Source organism: Balaenoptera ricei, chromosome 10, assembly GCF_028023285.1.
Source record: "Balaenoptera ricei isolate mBalRic1 chromosome 10, mBalRic1.hap2, whole genome shotgun sequence".
Lineage (NCBI taxonomy): Eukaryota > Metazoa > Chordata > Mammalia > Artiodactyla > Balaenopteridae > Balaenoptera > Balaenoptera ricei.
The window spans coordinates 89557051-89579765 of record NC_082648.1 but is presented as its reverse complement, the minus strand read 5'-3'; the positions used below and the strand labels follow the sequence as shown (position 1 = coordinate 89579765).

At 36.6% G+C, this 22715-nt stretch overlaps 1 protein-coding gene across 6 annotated transcripts in view; it reads right to left on the bottom strand.

Annotated features, from left to right (window-relative positions):
- The window catches only part of WASHC4 (WASH complex subunit 4), an 85541-nt gene that overhangs the window by 46827 nt on the left and 15999 nt on the right, over positions 1 to 22715 (bottom strand). For all 6 annotated transcript variants that reach the window (XR_009505441.1, XR_009505440.1, XR_009505442.1 and 3 more), the window contains exons 14-24: positions 18207 to 18333; positions 14121 to 14246; positions 11824 to 11931; positions 11163 to 11309; positions 10959 to 11038; positions 9505 to 9610; positions 8824 to 8940; positions 7494 to 7662; positions 6726 to 6880; positions 5044 to 5118; positions 3205 to 3309 (exon numbers count right to left, since the gene is read on the bottom strand). Coding sequence is in view for 3 of the 6 variants with exons in the window: in XM_059936808.1 (XP_059792791.1) it covers positions 3205 to 3309; positions 5044 to 5118; positions 6726 to 6880; positions 7494 to 7662; positions 8824 to 8940; positions 9505 to 9610; positions 10959 to 11038; positions 11163 to 11309; positions 11824 to 11931; positions 14121 to 14246; positions 18207 to 18333 (1315 nt within the window). In the remaining 3 variants the exon portion in view is untranslated. The remainder of the gene's footprint in view (positions 1 to 3204; positions 3310 to 5043; positions 5119 to 6725; positions 6881 to 7493; positions 7663 to 8823; positions 8941 to 9504; positions 9611 to 10958; positions 11039 to 11162; positions 11310 to 11823; positions 11932 to 14120; positions 14247 to 18206; positions 18334 to 22715) is intronic.

The following is a 22715-nucleotide window of genomic DNA, read 5'->3' as shown; positions in this document are numbered from 1 at the left end:
GACTATAATCTCTTCAAATATTTTCTCTGGCCCTTTCTCTCTCTCTTCTCCTTCTGGGACCCCTATAATGCGAATGTTGTTGCGTTTAATGTTGTCCCAGAGGTCTCTTAGGCTGTCTTCATTTCTCTTCATTCTTTTTTCATTAGTCTGTTCCGCAGCAGTGAATTTCACCATTCTGTCTTCCAGGTCACTTATCCGTTCTTCTGCCTCAGTTATTCTGCTACTGATTCCTTCTAGTGTAGTTTTCATTTCAGTTATTGTATTGGTCATGTCTGTTTGTTCTTTAATTCTTCTAGGTCTTTGTTAATCATTTCTTGCATCTTCTCAATCTTTGCCTACATTCTTATTCCGAGGTCCTGGATCATCTTCACTATCATTATTCTGAATTCTTTTTCTGGAAGGTTGCCTATCTCCATGTCATTTAGTTGTTTTTCTGGGGTTTTTTCTTGTTCCTTCATCTGGTATATAGCCCTCTGCCTTTTCATCTTGTCTATCTTTCTGTAAATGTGGTTTTTGTTCCACAGGCTGCAGGATTGTAGTTTTTCTTGCTTCTGCCATCTGGCCTCTGGTGGTTGAGGCTATCTAAGGGGCTTGATGGGAGGCTCTGGTGGTGGGTAGAGCTGACTGTTGCTGTGGTGGTCAGAGCTCCGTAAAACTTTAATCCACTTGACTGTTGATGGGTGGGGCTGGGTTCCCTCCCTGTTGGTTGTTTTGCCTGAGGCAACCCAACACTGGAGCCTACCTGGGCTCTTTGGTGGGGCTAATGGCAGACTCTGGGAGGGCTCACGCCAAGGAGTACTTCCCAGAACCTCCATTGCCAGTGTCCTTGTCCCCACGGTGAAACAGAGCCAGCCCCCGCCTCTGCAGGAGACCCTCCAACACTAGCAGATAGGTCTGGTTCAGCCTCCCCCAGGGTCACTGCTCCTTCCCCCGGGACCCGATGTGCACACTATTCCGTGTGCGCCCTCCAAGAGTGGGGTCTCCGTTTCCCCCAGTCCTGTCGAAGTCCTGCAATCAATTCCCACTAGGCTTCAAAGTCTGATTCTCTATGAATTCCTCCTCCCGTTGCCGGACCCCCAGGTTGGGAAGCCTGATGTGGGGCTCAGAACCTTCACTCCAGTGGGTGGACTTCTGTGGTGTAAGTGTTCGCCAGTCTGTGAGTCACCCACCCAGCAGTTACGGGATTTGATTTTACTCTGATTGCACCCCTCCTACCGTCTCACTGTGGCTTCTCCTCTGTCCTTGGACGTGGGGTATCCTCCTTGGTGAAGTCCAGTGTCTTCCTGTCGATGATTGTCCAGCAGCCAGTTGTGATTCTGGTGCTCTCGCAAGAGGGAGTGAGAGCACGTCCTTCTACTCCGCCATCTTCGTTAATCTCCTGTACGCGCTTTGTAACAGTCTTCATCACCCAGTTATAGAAAGGCGTGCTTTCTCAGAACTTTTCTTGTGGCTTAAACACTGCTTTTTCTTGATCTCCTCAGCAGTAGTAGTCTTAGAAGTAGTCTCTTCTTTACCCTTTCCATTCTTTTTTTCCCATACACTTATTTATTTATTCATTCATTCATTCATTTATGGCTGCGTTGGGTCTTCGTTGCGGCGCGCAGGCTCTCTCTAGTTGCGGCGAGCGGGTGCTACTCTTCGTTGTGGTGTGCAGGCTTCTCATTGTGGTGGCTTCTCTTGTTGCAGAGCACGGGCTCTATGGCGCGTGGGCTTCACTAGTTGTGGCGCACGGGCTTCAGCAGTTGTGGCTCGCGGGCTTAGTTGCTCCAAGGCATGTGGGATCTTCCAGGACCAGGGCTCGAACCCGTGTCTCCTGCACTGGCAGGCAGATTCTTAAGCACTGCGCCACCAGGGAAGCCCATATCCTTTCCATTCTTAATAGTGGGTAACACTGCCAGCCTCTGATTGTATTTCTTCTATGCTCACCTCATCATCACCAGACATCAGGAATTTACATTCATTAGTGTGGTTAATTGATTAACAATGGTTTTTCCTGCTAGAGTACAATTATTATGAGAGCAGGAAATGTCTGTTTTTCTTATCCCAGTGCCCAGCACAGTGCCTGAGACACATAAAATATGAGCATAATTATATCTGTTACATGAATGAGTGTTTGACAGATGAGGTCAAAGAAGAGTTTGATCCTTAAAGGTTCAGAGTTTATTCATCCTGAAAGGCTCAGACATCTCTACATGGATGACTCCTTGTTTTAAATTTGAAACTCTGACTACCTATGTCCCCTTCCTCTATTGATAACCACTAACACAGAGCTCCAATCACATTACTTATCAGCTCAAATACTTAAATGGCTTCCCCACTACACTAAAATGGTCCCTACGTAACTTTCCATTCATGTAACTTCTCCCTATTCCCTTACTCCCAAATACACTTAATAACACTTTACTATTTAAACATTTGCGTTCTTCTTTCCTCAAGGAGAAACTGTGGCCTGAAAACCCAGTAAATTTAAAGACTTCTCTTTTTCCATTGAAGGAAACATAGCATATAAGCTCAAATGACTGTCGCAAGTGACTGAATGCCCATTTCTAAGAAGATTCAAGATATTTTTTCAGCAAATTGCTATTTTTATGGATATCAAATAACTAGTAAACGCCTTCCCAAAAAAAGAGCGTGACGGATGTTAAATAAACTATCAATGATTTGCTTTCAGAAGCAACTTACAGAGAATATCAAACAGTCCACCCAGATATATACTTATGCTGATGTCCTCAAATCTCCAACGTTATTTATAATGATGATCTTAAGATGGTAAAACATTCTAAGGTGCCTTTTTTTTTAAGGTTTTTTTTGATGTGGACCATTTTTAAAGTCTTTATTGAATTTGTTACAATACTGCTTCTGTTTTATGTTTTGGTTTTTTTGGCTGCGAGGCATGTGGCATCTTAGCTCCCCAACCAGGGATCAAACTCGCACCCCCTGCATTGGAAGGCGAAGTCTTAACCACTGGACCGCCAGGGAAGTCCCTAAAGTGCCTTTTGAATTACAAAGCTTCCATCACATCTAACACAATTTCAGTGACAGACATTTTAATTATACCAAACAGAAAAATGGAGGTTAAGGTATAATATAAACAAGCAATAATGTATATTTACCAGAATATTTGATGAAAAAAACTATATTTCAAACTACCAAATTCAACAGGGGTCTATTACCCACACAACCCCCCTCCCAGAAGGTTCTTACTGTTGTATTCATGATTCCTGTGCCATGTGTTCGAATTGAATTAGCAATATGCCGAATGTTAATAGTGTTCAAATGTTTATTATTGCTTGTTCGCTCAATAAAAATCTGTAATGAAACAAACACAATCAATAGCAAACACTGACCAGTTAACCCAAGAATTCTAGAATTTTATTTTATTAAAGATAATTGAAAAGTCATTCAAAAAGATAATACAGTCAAAGCAAAGGAATAAACAAGATAATCTCTAAACAATTATTTTTTGTCTTCTGTATTTTACTAACTTGCACTATTGAGAATCAATTCTTTGCCCCTCAGCCTTTCTACATTAAAAAAATTTTTCTTCCACGCACATTATGGTCACCTTATCTTTGACAAAGGAGGCAAGAATACACAATGGAGAAAAGATAGCCTCTTCAATAAGTGGTGCTGGGAAAACTGGACAGCTACATGTAAAAGAATGAAATTAGAACACTTCCTAACACCATACACAAAAATAAACTTAAAATGGATTAAAGACCTAAATGTAAGGCCAGACACTATAAAACTCGTAGAGGAAAACACATGCAGAACACTCTATGACATAAATCACGCAAGATCCTTTTGACCCACCTCCTAGAGTAATGGAAACAAAAACAAACAAATGGGACCTAATGAAACTTAAAAGCTTTTGCACAGCAAAGGAAACCATAAACAAGACAAAAAGACAACCCACAGAATATGAGAAAATATTTGCAAACAAAGCAATTGACAAAGGATTAATCTCCAAAATATACAAGCAGCTCATGCAGCTCAATATCAAAAGAACAAACAACCCAATCCAAAAATGGGCGGAAGACCTAAACAGACATTTCTTCAAAGAAGATATACAGATTGCCAACAAACACATGAAAGGATGCTCAACATCACTAACCATCAGAGAAATGCAAATCAAAACTACAATGAGATATCATCTCACACCGGTCAGAATGGCCATCATCAAAAAATCTACAAACAATAAATGCTGGAGAGGGTGTGGAGAAAAGGGAGGGAACCCTCCTGCACTGCTGGTGGGAATGCAAATTGATACAGCCACTATGGAGAACAGTATGGAGGTTCCTGAAAAAATTTAAAATAGAACTACCATATGACCCAGCAATCCCAGTACTGGGCATATACCCTGAGAAAACCATAATTCAAAAAGAGGCATGTACCACAATGTTCATTGCAGCACTATTTACAATAGCCAGGACATGGAAGCAACCTAAATCTCCATCGACAGATGAATACATAAAGAAGATGTGGCACATATATACAATGGAATATTACTTAGCCGTAAAAAGGAACAAAATTGAGTTACTTGTAATGAGGTGGATGGACCTAGAGTCTGTCATACAGAGTGAAGTAAGTCAGAAAGAGAAAAACAAATACCATATGCTAACGCACATATATGGAATCTAAAAAAATGGTACTGATGAACCTAGTGGCACGGCAGGAATAAAGACACAGACGTAGAGAACGGACTTGAGCACATGGGGGTGGGGGGGAAGGGGAAGCTGGGACAAGGTGAGAGAGTAGCACTGACATATATACACTACCAAATGTAAAATGGATGGCTAGCGGGAAGCTGCTGCATAGCACAGGGAGATCACCTCAATGCTTTGTGACCACCTAGAGGGGTGGGATAGCGAGGGTGGGAGGGAGGCTAAAGAAGGAGGGGATACGGGGATATATGTATACATATAGCTGATTCACTTTGTTGTACAGCAGAAACTAACACAACATTGTAAAGCAATTATGCTCCAATAAAGATATTAAAAAAAATTTTTTTTAATAAAAAATTTTTTTCTGAAACTCACTCACTTGATTGTTGAGATTATAGAGGTATCGAGACACAAATATATGAATGTTTCTCATAATTTCCAAGACATCCAGGCCCTACAAAACAATCCACAAAGAAGTTCTATTATTATTAGTTTAAAATAATCAGACATATCAATGTAGTGACTTACTGCTTATACCAAGTCTCCCAATATTTTTAAATTATTTTAAAGAACAACTATACAAAAAGTACAACCAAAGGTTAAAAAGAGCCTTCTGACATGTACAATTAGGACTATCTACTTGGGGAAATCTGACTGCTTGTTATCTTATTCCTTTTGTGTAGACAGGAACGGTTAAATTTAAAATTTTGAAGATCCATGACTCACAATCATTTCACCACCACTCTTGAGAATATTTGTCTTCCCAAAGATCTTTTCTATATTTTTTGCAAAGTAAACTAATGGCCAGATTCTAAAAATAGATTTTAGAATCTATTTTAGATTCTAAAAGATTCTAAAATAATAGCCAGATTCTGGCTATTATTCTATATATAACAGCCAGAATATGTGTATTATATATAAACAGTATATATTTATAAAATATATACTATTTTTCAGGCATTGTGCAAGGTTCTTTATATGGAATTCTCCAATATGAGGTATTATTCTTAATTCCACAGCTGAAGAAAATGAAGCTAAGGGAGTTCTGCAAGGAAGCTAGGAGGAGGCAGAACACAGGGATTTAAAAATATCTAATTCCAAATCCTTATGCTTCTTTTAATCATACTAGACCACTTTTAATATACAAGTTACCTAATAAGAATCCTTCATTCTTATTACTCTAATACCTAACGGTATCATATAAACTGTTCCACAGCTTTTCTAATTGGGGCTCAAAGTAATATCACAATACCCCTTTGATTAAGTTTTTATTATAGATTTTCTCATGTTTTAATCTAAAAATTTATTTACTCATTTTTTTTCTCCCACATGAGCTGAGAGTGTTTTTATTTATTTCTGTATCCCTAAATGTAGTTCAGTGCCTAGCATGTTTTCAGTAAATATTAAATTTATAAATAAATGAATGAAAGGATATACAAACTGATCCTGCAATTGGTCCCTATATGTGCAGTAAGATGAATGAAAAATTATGATCCTCAACTTTTGGAACTGAATTAAGGTTTTTTGGTAAATATTATCTGGATTATCTTAGAAAGAATTACATGCAAATTAACTGAAAACAAACCTCTGCACTCGTGAGATACTGCCATACTGTAAATTAGCTTATTGAATTAGTAAAGCTAAATACTTGTTTGCACTCATTTTAAGACAAATACAATTACATAAATTTAACCAATTTTCTAAGATATTAAAGCTTATATATTGTATCTAGGTTTAAAATCCTTAACTGTCACCTTGATTAAACTTTTTAAAATACAGCAGAAGTTGCCTCACTATCCCAACATGTTTCTGAAAAGCTGTATATAAATCTATGTATATTTCAAATTTTCAACAAAAGGAAAAGTATAAACATTTGGAAGGCTGTGGTAAATTCTTTCATAAAGCAAATTAGCACCATCTAATTTTTTATTCTTCTCAAGTATGAGGTTTTTTCTTGGAATATAAACACATACTAAATAAAGTAAAAAGAAAAAATTTTTCTTAGAGAAATACTGTTATCATGCCACAATCATACTATACTAAGAACAGTTTATACTATACCTGTTCCAAAGTCTGACTAGGAAGATGTGCCTCGGTCATAACCAATCCATAACGCTGAGTAGCTAAATTTCTCATTTCACTGTAAGTGGCCCAGTCATGAAGAGCTACTGTTGTTAGATTGTAGAAAGTCTTGTCTAGGTAGTGAGTTACATAAGCTTCAAAAAAAAAAAAACGATCAAAACTTTTCTGATTCATGAACAGTAGGAAAGGCAGAGAAATGAAACTAAAAAGGAAACAACTTGTCTTTGAACATTAAATTTCTTCCTTTAAAATAAGGTGCTGGGGGCTTCCCTGGTGGCGCAGTGGTTAAGAATCTGCCTGCCAATGCAGGGGACACGGGTTCAAGCCCAGGTCTGGGAAGATCCCACATGCCGCAGAGCAACTAGGCCCATGAGCCACAACTACTGAGCCTGTGCGTCTGGAGCTTGTGCTCCGCAACAAGAGAGGCCGTGATAGTAAGCGGCCCATGCACCGCGATGAAGAGTGGCCCCCGCTTGCCACAACTGGAGAAAGCCCTCGCATTGAAACGAAGACCCAACACAGCCAAAAATAAATAAATAAATAAATAAATAATAAAAATAAAGGAATTCCTTTAAAAATAAATAAATAAGGTGCTAGGAAAATAAAAATGAAGAAACAAAAAGAAATTCAAGAATAAATGCACTAAAACAAAGAAAGATTTTCTCAAGGTTTCGTTTTTGTTATTTTCTCTTTAACAGGGCAAACAAATATAGAATATGACCCTAAGAAGGAAACCAGAACACTCACCTCGAATGTCAATGAAACGATTGAAAAACCGAATTGGATTCAGAGAGAAAAAAAGGGCCAGGTCTTTCATGCCAACTTTGAAAGGGTTTCTGTCATCCAGCTTTAAATGAGTATGCACAGAAAGTCGCAGGTCCTTCTCTATTTCTTTGCACAACTTGTCCAGCAAATGCTATTCACAAAAGAATTGCTATCTTAATTTTTCAAAATAATATTCTAATTGTATTACTCTTCTAGGTGTCTATGTTCTCACTGTTAGAGCTTTAGTATCTGTGCAATGATGAAAAAATTTGTCAAACTGGTTTAAGACTCTAAATACTCTATGGTAAAATATTATTTTATTGGGAGAGTGAAATTATTTTGCTGTCTATTGAAAATCAATGGTTTTTTTTGACCAGGGAGCAGTTAGATGAGTTCTAATGAATTCATTACTATTTTAAGTATAACACCCTTGAAAAAAAAATCAAAAGCTAACATCTGATGGCTTCATTACAAGGAACATGAATACACAATATTAAGCATAAAATTTATAGAAACCAGCAACAAAGGAGGAAAGGTTCTGAGAATATGCAAGAGAGGAAATTTTTTAAAAGCTTCCTTTTAATAATCATTAAAAAAAAATCACAAAACTCATTGAGCTAAAGGCAATGAAATTAATCATTTTTTTCTGGTGTACCACAGGGTTCTAAGTACTGGCCAGACATGTATTTTATTTTCTAAATACAAGTATTTAATATGAGAAACTACATTTAGAAATTTCACAATTTTATCAAACCTATATAAGGTTTATATTGTGAAGTTTACTCATTTTTAATTCCTCCCTCCATATAAAAATACTGCTAGTTGGAAATTTAATTTTAAAGATATCAGTGTTTATAATACACACTTCATTAAAACAGAGGCGGATGTACTATACTGCATTCAAATTATCTGTTACACAAGTAATAGGCTTTATACTTTTAAATATAAAATATTTCAGTCATTAGCTTTCCAAATGAAATTCAATAAAACATTAATAGTTAAGTTACCTTAACTATATGACCATTAGCTGCAGACAGTAGTCAAACCAATTTTTGCATTTGCATTCTTCTAATAAACAGAACTTTAAATTCAAATATACTACTTACTAAAGTAAAAAAAAGTTTTCCAAATACCTAATCTGGATTTCTGTATTAAAAATTAGGAATTAAAGACCAATTTAGCACAATAGTGATAGTTCCTTTGTGATTTACAATAACAATCTTAAATTTGTGAAAGCCTGCTTCAATCCAAAAAGTTTTTCTAAACATTGCATTCTAGACACGTTTTAAGCTTTTCAATCTCAAAATGTTACCTCATTTAAAATTTCCATGATTTCCTTGTCATAGCAATCCAGAAGTACTTCATAGGACTCTAAATGCCTTGCATGCATCATAGCAGGTACACAGTCACGTAAAGCACTGAACATGTACTAAGACGAAAAGTAGAATGTACATGAATTTAGAAAAATTACATCTCTAAATTATATTACAAAGGTTAATTATCTACCTTAAAAGACAAAACCTCAATCTGAAGGCTGTTTTTTTTACATATGACTATATTACTTTCCTAAGTAAGAGTCGAATTTTATTCTCTAAAGCATATACTTTAAGTATACAAAAAATTCACATTAACTTATCCTTTTCCTACCTTGATCATTCAAATACACTCATTTCCATAAAGAAATGGAAAGATCTGAACAACATATAACTTACTGACAAATAAGTCATATTATTTTGACACAAACTAAAACCCAGTGCAATGAGAATGATTAGAATATGAGGGGAAGAGTGAAATATATATTAATTCATTAGTAGCAATATAAAATTTATCTACAGACTATATAAATTGTACTGAATATGCATAGCACTGTTAAAAAACGGCATCAGCAGTTTTAAAACACTTTATTAAATGATCTATTTTAAAATTAATTAAAGTGGTTTACACAGTAACTAAAAAAATGATGGGTTTATTCTTTACATTATTCTTTACTTACATGTAATCTGGCTGCATCAACAGCATTTTCATATACATCATCTAAATAAATTGGGAAGACAGCTCGATGCCAGTATAAAAAACAACAGTCACATTGTGTTTGGACTCTACAATGTAAAGTAATAATTAGTGGTACCAAAATTCAAGTAACCCCCAAAAATAATAAAAGGAATGACATTATATATCATAAGGGTAAAAGCTCTGTCTTACTCATTTTTTTGTATTCCTTACATCATTTAACCCAAAATTAGTATAGAAAAGCCACAAAATAAGTATTTTTCAAATTGAACAACATTAACAAAACACTCCAATACCCGACACTGTCAGAATTCTGCAAATACACTTCAGTTTTAAAGCATACTTAAGAAACAATATAGGATGGGATAGGGAGGGTGGCAGGGAGGCTAAAGAGGGAGGGGATATGGGGATATATGTATACTTACAGCTGTTTCACTTTGTTGTGCAGCAGAAACTAACACAACATTGTAAAGCAATTATAATCCAATATAGGTATTAAAAAATATATACAGATAACTTTTAGAGTTTAAAATAAATTTATTTTCAATATTATTTGATATGACTAGACTTACAAGACCTGCATCACATGCACCTGTCTCAAAGCTGAAACGGAGACCTTTCAAAAAACTGTGACCAAAACAATGACAACAACAACAAAAACCAGTCGCACTCAACCTGTCTATAATCTTTGCTAAGTGACTATTTCACACATTATCGGGCAACAAAGTGATCATTAAATATCTTACAGTAAAGAAGGCTCAGTATTTCTACCAAGGGTGGAAAGTTAAATGCCACTAACTACAAAAATCTGAGCTTCTTAGAACAACAAAAACATCATGTTACAAATATGAGCATTAAATACAAATTGTGCTGAAACCTTAATTCGGCTGGGAATCAAAATTCAGAAGACCCACTTTCCCATTAAGAAACTTACTGCTTACTTAATAAAAAGAAAACAATAAAGCCACAGGAGCTATATAAATAAGCCTTCCAAAACCTAATTCATCTTAGTGACTGGCTAACCAACAATGTAATTCAAATTCATGCCCCAAATAAAATTACAGAAGACTATGTGATATGGCTCTAAGTCTCACAAATAGATGAAGTCTTGTTATAAAGCAGCAATTTTAAGTCCATCAGAGATACGCATCACAACAATCACAATATGTTCCAGGGTCTGCCAGATGCTCTAAGGGCTGTATCACATTTCTCATGTGAGTTCTTCCAAAAGCTACAGCCTTACTGTAGAAGCAAAGTTAAAGAAATATGATCGCTTGTCACAGTCTACTTTTAGTCATGCTAAAGAAGTTATGAACAGGAACTAATGGTCTACCTAAGTTATATTCCTTGTCTTGCTATCCTTTAAAAAAAAAAAAAAAAAGCCCTGATGTTTCCATTACCCCTATCTTTTGAGTATCATTACATATACCTACTTACCTTTCTCTAAGTTCACTGATAAGATCCAGCTTTTTCATGACTACTTGAAGCGGAAAGAGTTCTTCATCTTTAAATGTTTTCTATCAGGGAGGGGAAAAAGGCAGAGAAGTTGCACTTGAAGGACAGGTTTCTTAGGTCAGTAGTAAGGGAAGTGTGAAACCTCAGATCTCGTTTTTATTCCATAAGAAATAGCAATACATTTACCATTTGTGTGCCAACACTTAGTGCCAAAGAAACAATAAGTCGTCGTTGCTTTGTGCTTGGTCCATTTAGAGTGTTTTCAGCCAAAACTAGAGCAGAAAGCACATCAAGACGCTGTTCACTATATTTTTTGTCAGAAATTACTCTTTTCTTAAAGATAAAAGAAAACAGGAAATATCAGCTTTAAATCTGAGGCAATAACAAAAGACGCAGAAGAAAAATTTCTCAGTTATCTTTTCCATGGTTCAACTTAAGAGCACTCAGACAAATACTTTCCCCGTTAAGCTTCTTGTGATAATGTTAGATGCTTTACTGCCATAACATTATCACTGAGCACTGTCAGGGACAGCAAATTACTAGGCATACTTCAAAATTACCGTATTAATGTAGTAAGAAAATCATTTCTTAAAAGAAGATGCATCATATTTTTAAAATGCATAATATGTCATTTTTTAATAGAACTGTGTTAATGCTGCAAGTTCAGAGTAAAGATAACCCTGATCACTCTAAGTAAAATCATAAAATACCATGGAGATTATAACCAAGAATACTGTGTTTGAAGAAACGGAGTACACAGGTTTAACTAGAAAACACAAATAAAACAACAGGAAGGGCACACTAGAAAGATAATATAATTATGCTAAATACATACTAACTTTCATACCTTGGCCACAGAAATAGAATTAAGAGCCTGATGCTGAAGATGCTGTGTTATATGTGAGACCGAATCAGCCACAACCAGGCTTCTCCTGTAGAACATATGTTCTATTGCCTAAAAAGAATCAGAAGTGATTTTATGAAAATCAACTTAAAACGTTTAGGCAAAATTACAGCATATCTTTATGACCTTGAGCTAGGTAAGACCTTTGTAAATGAGAGGCAAAAAGCACTACCATAAAGGATAAGACTGGTAAATTCAACTATATTAAATTAATGATTTCTATTTATCAAAAGTCACTATAAGGAAAATTAAAAGACAAGCCAACGTATGAGAAAATATCTGCCACACACAAGGGATTAGTACACAGAATATGTAAAGACACCAAACAAATTAAACACTTTTTTTTAAAAAAGGCAAAAATTTCAATAGATAACTGAACAAAAGACATGAACATATTTTTCACAAAAGAAACACAGTTAAAAGTATTAGACAAGATACCATCATTAACAATCAGGGAAATGAATGTTAAGTATAAAATCATTTATAAACACCAATGTGCACGTGCACACACACACAAACACACACAAAAGGCTGATGATACCAATGTTGGCCAGTTAGGGAACAATGGGAAGTCTAATATATTGTGGGAGGTGTGTAAACTGATAGAACTACTTTGGAAAACAATCTGGCATCACCTTGAAAAGCTGATTATGTACATATCACAGAACCCAGCAATCCACTCACAGGTATACAATACTTCAGAAAAACTTCTGCACAATTACACCAAGAGACATATACAAAAATGGCAACATTATTTATAATAGCAAAAACTGGAAAAAAAACCCAAAAGTCCATCCCCAGGAAAGCTACACAATAATGAAAATTAATGAACTACAGCTACTCATCCCAACATGGTTAAGTTCAAATAAAAAATTTTGAGTAAAATGAACCAAGCCAAAGAATACATGAAGAATACATTAATACAAATTTCAAAAACATAACTAAACAATGAATGGTTGATAAATTCATTCATATGTGGCAAACTAAAAAGAAACAAGGGAATGATAAAATTCAGGGCTGTGCTTCCTCTGAGGAGGTAGCATAGGATGCGATCAGGGAGGGACAACACAGGGGCTTTGAAAATATTGGTAACATTCTATTTCCTAAGTGGGATGATAGGTTTTTAAGTGTTTATTATTTTTAAAATTATGCTTATATATTAGATATAAGATACATATGCATCTATATATACACTTCTGTATTTGTATTTCATAAAAAATAACTGGTAATACCTTAAAGAAAAAAATGCTAAAAATCTAAAGACACAATCTCCAAACTATCTTTATTTCCTAACAAATCTAAAGCCACTATTAGCAGAAATTTACTAGCAAATCTTTATTTCAGTTTTTACAAAAGGTTAAAAGTGGGCTCTCCTGCCTGTAAGGAGTTTCTTTTTTTTATTTATACAGAGTATGCTAAGAAGCATTTTACCACATTTTCAAAAGTATTCAAATCCCAAAATTATAACACTTTCTCTAAATTACAAAATAAATAGCCTCCTGCTGACTAGCCTCATATACATTTGAATACTGTAAAATAATATTAACGTCTCATGTATTTTTTTTTTTTTTTTTTTAAATCTGAAAGCTGCGTTCTATAGCTACTTTATTTATTTATTTATTTTTGGCTGTGTTGGATCTTCGGTTCGTGCGAGGGCTTTCTCCAGTTGCGGCAAGCGGGGGCCACTCTTCATCGCGGTGCGGGGACCGCTCTTCATCGCGGTGCGCGGGCCTTTCACTATCGCGGCCCCTCCCGTTGCGGGGCACAGGCTCCAGACGCGCAGGCTCAGTAGTTGTGGCTCACGGGCCCAGCCACTCCGTGGCATGTGGGATCTTCCCAGACCAGGGCTCGAACCCGTGTCCCCTGCATTAGCAGGCAGATTCTCAACCACTGCGCCACCAGGGAAGCCCCGTCTCATGTATTTTTAAAACTCATGCAACATGCTTAAAACTTCCGTGAGTAAAACTTTACCAATACTTAGGCTAACCTTTTCATTTTCCTTCTTTTCTCTTTCACTACATGTTCACTTTTAATAAAGTTTATTAGCCATTCATAGAAAATTACTCAGAAATTTCTTTCAGTGGCTAGTTCCGTTATCCAGCTGAGAGATAAGTACACTTTTCCATAATTTTTTTATTCTCATAATCAAGAAGTCAAATCTTAACCAAAAAAAAAAATCCTGCTTTAAGCTCGCATCATCTCTCAATTATAATGGCAAGGTAAAATAATCTAAAACCTACCTTGAGAAGTTCAACAAGCCTGCATAATGCCTTAACTGATGTTTTGGTCATTGGCTTTTGCATGGACATGTAGAGATTCATTGTGGTTTTAATAATGGTACTAATACTATATGCATATAAAAAGCCCTATAAAAAATAATATAAAACATTGATTATAATCACAAGAAAAGGTTTCATTTCTTCAAGATTTCATTCTCTATGTAATAATAATTCTTCTTCAACTTGCCAATAACTAGTGTTTTTAAAGTTCATTTTAAAGTCAGCTCTTAAGATTTTGAAATATTCTTTCTTACACAATGTTACATATATGGTGGTTAAGTTTCAAAGCAGCCCTTAAAAGTTATGTAACCTATCACTTACCAGAAGTTTAGTACGGTTGACATTACAGCATATAACCACAGTTAAAGAATCTTTCCATTAAAACAAACCTTTCAGAGGAACGATTTGGATGTCAGGAAGATATCTATTCATCCTTATCTTACCTGTCAGGCAAGAGGATAAAGACTCCTATCTGCTGCAGTTTAAGACAAGAGCTGAGGACTCTAAGGAAGTAGGAATTGAAAAATGAGAAGGAGAAAGAGAGCTGCTCTCTGGCCAGTACAGATATCCAACAGTATTTCTCAGTTCCAAGCGAATCCCCGTTTCTTTTTCACCCAGGCCAATCCCTACTACCCATCTGCTACCATGTCCCCTGCTTATGCTGGTGCTATTCAGACTTTCTCTCCTTCCAGCCCAATAAGAACAGATTCTCTCCTATCCTTCTATTTATGAAGGAAGCCACAGGTCTTTTAAGGTTTAAAAAAAAAATTTAGTGCTAGTAAACCCAGGGAAACAATATAGAACACAAAACAGGAAAAAGGGTATTACCTCTCAAATATATTTTCATTTAGATCCAAAAAGGACACAGAGGAACATAATGATGGAGATTCTTTAGGTTTATAAAGAGGGACCAAAAAAGATACTTGTACAGTTTAGAGATGAACTACGTTATTGTGAATATATCCAATGAGCCAGGGCAGAAGCTATATGCCAGTGATCCTCAACCTTTTTCTCCTGCTCTACCATCAGTAACAATGGCTCACTAAAGGAGTGATACTCAACAGGGGGAGAGGGGATTTTTGTGAACCAATAATAGCTCTGTGGTGAAGAGATGGGATAAAATTAAGAGAACTAAGAAATGAGAGAGAAGGTAGCATCCTAAGCGGTGACAATAAGACCAAAGCTTGGGGCATACATGCAGGAAAGAGCCACAAGTCTTACCTTGTCAGCTACAGGACTATTACACCAGACTCTGCCCTAGTGCAGCACTGGGAAAAGTTAAAAAGCAGAGACAAGGAACAGCAAAAGTATAACTCTAAGGCAGGTAAAAAAAAAAAAAGGGAGTTTCTTTTTTGTGGGGGAAAGGGGGCAGAGAACTCATGGACCAATAGCACACCATTCCTTGACGGTCATTAATTTGTGAAGGACATACAAGAAAGATGTATTTTAAACGTCTAAATGGGGAGGGGGGAGGTCTGGGGTCTGTTTCTGTTAACTGCAGAATAATTTGGACCAACCTTTCCACAGAAAACAACTAGGAAATCTGGGCAAAACATTTTTAAAATCTCTTGAAAAGCATCAAAGAGCTATCAAGAAAATAAGAAAATACAAGGCCAAGACCTGGGAGAAGACAGAAACCCAGAGACATGAGCCTGGCATTTGTGGCTGCTTTCCCACAGAGGCATCTGCCCATTCCCAAAGAGGGTAGTAAAGACAGAAGCCAAACGTATCTTTCAACAACCCCCACAAGGGAAGGAGGGTAAAAAATACGAGTTCACGGCCCATCAAGGAGGGGAGGGGGTCCTGGCAAATCACCTAGGCTCTGAGTTGGGTTCTTAAAAACTACCCCCTAGAAAGTAAGCGTGAACTAGAAAAGACAGCCATCACAGAATTTAGGTCCCACTTTAAGTCATCTCAATCCATGACTGGGCTGAGGTGATCTGGGTGCTACTTGTCCTAGACTAGCTGTGTATCAGAAGCAAAAATTAAATCCTCTCTGGAGGAAGAAAAACAATACCCAGATCCTCAATTATATCTACAGTTTTTCCATATACAACATGCGTTATTAAAAATAACAAGGCATACAAAGAGATAAGACATATCCAAAAACAAACAACGACAACAAAAAATAGCTAATAGAAAGATCTAGATAATGAAATTATTAGACACGGGCTTCAAAATAGTTATGTTGAATATGCTGAAGAAATAAAACACAAAATTATTTCATAAAAGAACTAGAAACTATAAAAAAGAAACAAACTGAAAAGTAAAATAATTAAAATTAAGAACTCAGAAAAAAATAAAAGAAGTCAGCAGATGGGTTTAATAGCAGGTTAGATGTAACTGAAAAAATAATTAGAACAAAGAGAATAGAACCGAAATAGTACTTAAAGAGTTAATGACTGAGAATTTTCCAGAAATTCCAGAAGCTCTACAAATCCCAAGCAGCACAAACACAAAGAAAACCACACATAGGTTCATCAAAGTAATATATCGCTAAAAACCAAAAAGTAAATCTTATAAGCAATTAAACAAAGACACATATTGAAAAAGCAACAAAACTGACAGCTGACTTCTCAACAAAAACAAAATTAAAAAAATTCAATGAAATACTAACAGGTATTCTGCAAGGAGAAAGATGAGGAGATGCAACAAGGATAAAAAACAACAGACTGGGTAAATATATGGGTAAATCTAAATGAATACTATTAAAAACAACAGCAACAATGCCTTGTAAAATTTAAAATATATACAGAATCAAAATACACAGCAGCAGCACAGGTGAGAGAGGGATAAATAGAATTAAAGTGGCTTAAGATTCTTTTACTGTCTGGAAAGTGGTGAAACTACTAATTTATATTGGAGTTGAATGTTCAGTAATGCATCTTAGTTATCTCTACAGTAACCACTAAAAAAACAGTAAAATACTGAATTAACAAACCAATAGAAGGAAGAATGAAATAATAAAAATAATTCAAAAGAAAGCAAGAAAGGAAAAGAATAGGGACACAGAACAAGTGAGACAAATAGAAAGCAACTAATCAGGTGCTAATTTTAAATCTAAATATCAGTATTGACATATACAGAAAATGGTTTTATAGGGGAGAAATACAGGCTGCTTATAGGAGACACACATTAAATAAAGAAGTCAAACAGGGTGCAAGTAAAAGGATGACAACAGATGGACCACGTAGACCTTAATTAAAAGAAAACTGGTACAGCTATGTTACTATCACAAACAAAAGACCTATGACAAAAAGCATTACTAGAGATTAAAAGGGACATGTCACAATGATAAAAGGTTTGACTCACCAGTAAACTATAACAATTCTAAATGTTATGCACTTACTTTGTCTCAAAATATATAAAACAAAAGCTAACAAAGCTACGAAGGATAAATAGAAAAATCCACAATAACAGTGGGAGATTCTAACCCAGCTGTCTCAGTAACTGATAGAATATTCAGACAAAATCACTAACAAACAAAATCACTAATGACCCTACTTGATATATATAGAACACCACAACCAACAAAAGGCAAATTACATTCTTTTTACGTATACATGAAATGTTTGCCAAAGCTGTCCACAGGCTGGGCCACAATGCAAATCTCAACAAACTTCAAAATATTGGAAGTATTTTAGTATTGCTAGAAATCAATAATAAAAAGATAACTAGGAAACCCTCATGCATTTAGAAATTAAGAATTTTATTTCAAAATAACCAAGAGAGCAAAGTAGAAATCACAATAATTTTTTTTTAATATTCTGAACTAAAGAATAATAAAAATACAACACATCAAAACTTATGCGATACAGCAAAAAAGTCATGCCTTGGAGGGAGTGTAGAGAGTTAAATGCATATATTAGAAAATCTAAATTAATTAAGTCAAACAGATCCAAACATACATAACCAAATCAATTTTCAGTTTTAAAAACAAAAACACATCCTATCCTTTACAATTTATTCAAAGTGTACCTTCTGTACATTGGATTAACAAAGAAATGACCCCCCCCCCAAATATTCTAAGTAAGAAGATGCAACTACCTGTATAAAAACATTACATCTATTGGTGAGGTCTTCAGCAAATTTATCCATTCTCTGCTCTTTAGATAAAATAGATTCCATTTTCATCATCCATGAGCTCACAAAGACGTAGTAAGACTGTACATCTCTAACAAAGGAAAATATTGAGGTTATTCAGCACAGGAAAGAAAATTTACTTCCATTTCTTCATACTGGATGGAGTATTTCTCTGCAGCAGCCACTTCATCTTTCTTGTTTTCAATATATACATATATCATATATACAAATATAATTTACTTAAGCAGCAAATATTCACTGAATGCCTATACATGCCAGGCACTGTTTCTCAGTACTAAAAACACAAAAGGGCAGTAAACACAATAAAAAATCTCTGCCCCCGCGAAGCTTACATTCTAGAAAGGAGACTTGTATAATAAAGAAATCAGAAACGGAAACCTGTAAGATGTCAGATATGTGCTATGGAAAAAATACAGCAGGGAAAAGAGCCACTGGGGTGGTAAGTACAACTTTAAATACAGTGATCAAAGTAGGCTTATTGTAAAGCTGATTTTGAGCCAAGATTTGAAGAAGTTGAATAAGTAATCCATGCAAATATATAGATGAGAATTTTAGGAAAGTAAATAACAAATGCAATCATCCCAAAACAGCAGTTTTTCTGGCATGTTCAAGTAGTAACAAAGAAGTCAGTATGACAGGAGCACAGAGGGCAGAGATGAGAACAGAAAAGATCAGAGAGGTACAGGGGTCAGGGGGTTGGAGGAATAGGAAAAATGGAGAGTGGAAAGAGGATTTGTGTAATGCCTGGTAGGGCAGTAAGGACTTCAGTGGAAAGCCTCTAGAGGATTTGAGTAGAGTGACCTACTCTAACTCTGAAGAGGATCAATATCACTTTGACTGGTATGTTGAAAATAAACTATAAAGGGGACAATGGTAAAAGCAGGAAAACCACTTAGGAAGCTCCTGTGATAATGCAGGAAAAAGGGGATGACAGCTTGAACCAGAGATGAATGGAAGTTGTCAGAATCTGAATATAAAAGCTAACCTTTACTGAATGCTTACTATATATGCCCAGCCACTGTTATAAGCACTTTACACAAATTAACTCATTAAACCCTCACATTAACCTTATGAGGTTAAGTATTACGATCTCCATTTTACAGAAGAGGAAACTGACACACAGAGAAGTAATGTGCCCAACATCATACAACTAGTACACAGCCGAGCCAGGACTTCAGCCCAAATCTAGGAAGCTTTCCCATCGTGGAAAAACTAAATAATATAATTCTACTATGCAGGCTGCTTACTAACACTAAATCACTGTATCAATGCATCTCAAATTAGTCAAGATGAGAACTTTTAGCCCACAAGCTATTTAAGCTATACTTCTTTATTTTAAAAACAATTAAGTTTAATTTTAATTAATTCAATCAAATCTGAGAAAAATTATTTCTTCTGAGCCAAGATTCCATTAGACAAAAGACACCAATAGCTGCACTTCTGGCTTTGCCTCAAATGGCACTAAAATGTATTATCTGACTTGTGGATGATTTGATTTAGAAGTCTGAAACACAGAGTAAGAGCAGAGTCCTAGGGCAATGCCTCCACTTTAAGAAGAGGCTGTGATCCGGACTCAAGCAGGGATACAATGCACAGAAGGGAACAGTAAAGTCACGAGCAGGGACAGAAGGAAGAGGCCTACAACAGCAATCAAGTTGATGGCAATAACATTAAGACATATCATAATCATAACATAACGTTACTGATTAAGTCAGTAACATTAAGAAGGCGGCTAGGGGCTTCCCTGGTGGCGCAGTGGTTGAGAATCTGCCTGCCAATGCAGGAGACACGGGTTCGAGCCCTGGTCTGGGAAGATCCCACATGCCGCGGAGCAACTAGGCCCGTGAGCCACAACTACTGAGCCTGCGCGTCTGGAGCCTGTGCTCCGCAACAAGAGAGGCTGCGATAGTGAGGGGCCCGCGCACCGCAATGAAGAGTGGCCCTCACTTGCCGGACCTGGAGAAAGCCCTCGCACAGAAACGAAGACCCAACACAGCCATAAATAAATAAATAAATAAAGGAGTTCCTTTAAAAAAAAAAAAAAACCTGTTTAAAAGAAGGAGGCTAATACACAGTCAAGGGCAGTCAAGAATCACTCAGTTTTAGATCACACTACATGGGATAAAGCAGAGGTTTGTCTGTCACTCCACCCATCATTCCTACATCCAGACACCAGATAATCTTTATCTCCTGTAAATATATAAAAATGAAACTGCTTCAAGTTTTAAAAAGCCAAGTTAATTGACAAAGTGAGTCCAAAAAGGGTCCTGTCAGATTGTCAGCTTCATTTCAAAGTACAAACAGGAGAAACACTAGGGAGAAAGAACAAATCTCCTGTCCTAATATAAAGCACTCAACAGTGTCAACACTTGTACGTCAACTGAGAGTTTGAAAGAAAGGTTCATACCTCTACCCTCCAAGGGCAGTATCCCCAGCATCAAAATGGTTGTGAACAAAAAGCAAAATGCAACAACCTACAAACCTTGGACCCTAGTCAAAGAGGTGGCTGGGGCACTTGGCCACGTGGGGTCTAATGTATGGTGCAGAGGCAGGAAAACTGTCCCCCACTGCTTCCTCCTCCTCCACAATGAACTCTGGAGCCTGACTGGGACAGCCCTTAGTCACTTCCTCAACTTTTTCTAAAATGTCAGACAAAGCTCATGCTGATCACACCATCTCCTCTCTCCTGGGTTTCACTTTAGTGTTGTGAATTTTAGGTTTCTTTGGCAGTTATGAGGAGAATGAAAAAGACATTGCCCCCTTCAGCTCAAAGGAGCTCTACAGTGACTGCAGAGAGGTATGTTTTTGAAATTAAAGAATTTAGAAATATTGAAATGTTATCACACGGGGGAGGGGGGGGGGTCTTTGAAAGTCAACTTATTCAATCTTTTACATAATAAGACTCAGTTCCTCCAGCACCTTGGACTGATGGTCATCTGTATTCTGCCTACGTAGCTCTAGTGAAAGGGTACATTACCTCTCAGGGCAGCCTACACAACTCTGCCACAAAGGCTCTAGAGTAGGACGGGCGTGGGTTTGCATGCCTTCTCTGATACGTTCCCAGCTGTGTGACCTGGCAAAGTTCATTTCTCTAAGCCTCATTTTCCTTATCTGAAAATGGGATAAAAATATAGAGAAACACTACAGAGTAGTGTTAAGAGCTTGTGCTCTAGAGTTGGACTTCCCAGCTCTGCCACGTATTAGCTGTTTCAATTTGGGTAAGTTCAATCTCTCTGTGTCTCAATTTTCTCACCTATAAAATGGACGTGACAACAGTACCTACCCTCATAGGATTTTCTGATGATTAAAAAAGATGATACACATGAAGTTCCTGGAATAGTTTTTGGCTTATAGAAAGCACAGGGTAAATATTAGTTGTGACTTTGTTATTTCCCATATGAGAAGACTGTTACAGGGTTTACAAAAGACAATGTGTTTAAAGCCTTTAGCATAATGCCTACTACATAGTTATAAGCTTAATAATGTTGGCAATTATTACTAGTATCTGTCACCTTCATCTTTTGGTTCTAATTCAACTTCCTGGAGCCACAGAGACCAAATCTGTTCCCTCTTCAACCTGAATGCCCTTCAAATATTTAAAGAAATCTAATATATCATTCCTCAGATTTCTCTTTTAAAGGCCAAACTATATAGAGACTTTTCAATGAGTCTTCAAAGGTCATGGTTCTCAGATCTAACAACCTGATCAGGTTCATCTGGAGATGCGACAGTTTGTGGCCCTCTTAAAATGTGGCACCACCAAACACTCATTATAATCTGACCAGTAAGAATTTAATGGAACTACCAATTCCCCTAGCCTAGATATTGTAACTACTAGTTTCCATAACTTGGGTATAGTTATTAATGTAATCTAAGTATGAACTGACAGTTTTAGCAACTGCATCATACTGTTAAAGAATATTAAGTCTCTGGTAACTAAAACATACACATCTTTTTTTAAATTACTGCTACGAAGCCTGGTCCTGTCTCTCCATCCTACTGAGTTCACCTCTTTAATCTAAATCCAATCTTATGTCTTTATCCCTCCTCAACTCTGTTTCAGAATGTACTGGAGAGCCCTGAAATCTCTGCCATGAGTAGTCCTGCCTGAACTGACTTGTCACTCTCCACTGACTTTAATTATAGGACTTGGGAGTACTAAGAGATGCTTTAGGGGATCTCGTATATTCCAGATATACTCCTCTTTGCCCCACTGTACAGGAGTGACCCAATTTCCCCTCAATAGTCAAGATTAACAGAAAGTAGGTAAATATCCCTATTACCCTTTAACCACGTTACAGTTAAAAACTGTCCAGTCGGGACTTCCCTGGTGGCGCAGTGGTTAAGAATCCGCCTGCCAATGCAGGGGTCACAGGTTCAGTCCCTAGTCCGGGAAGATCCCACATGCTACGGAGCAACTAAGCCCATGCACCACAGCTACTGAGCCTGTGC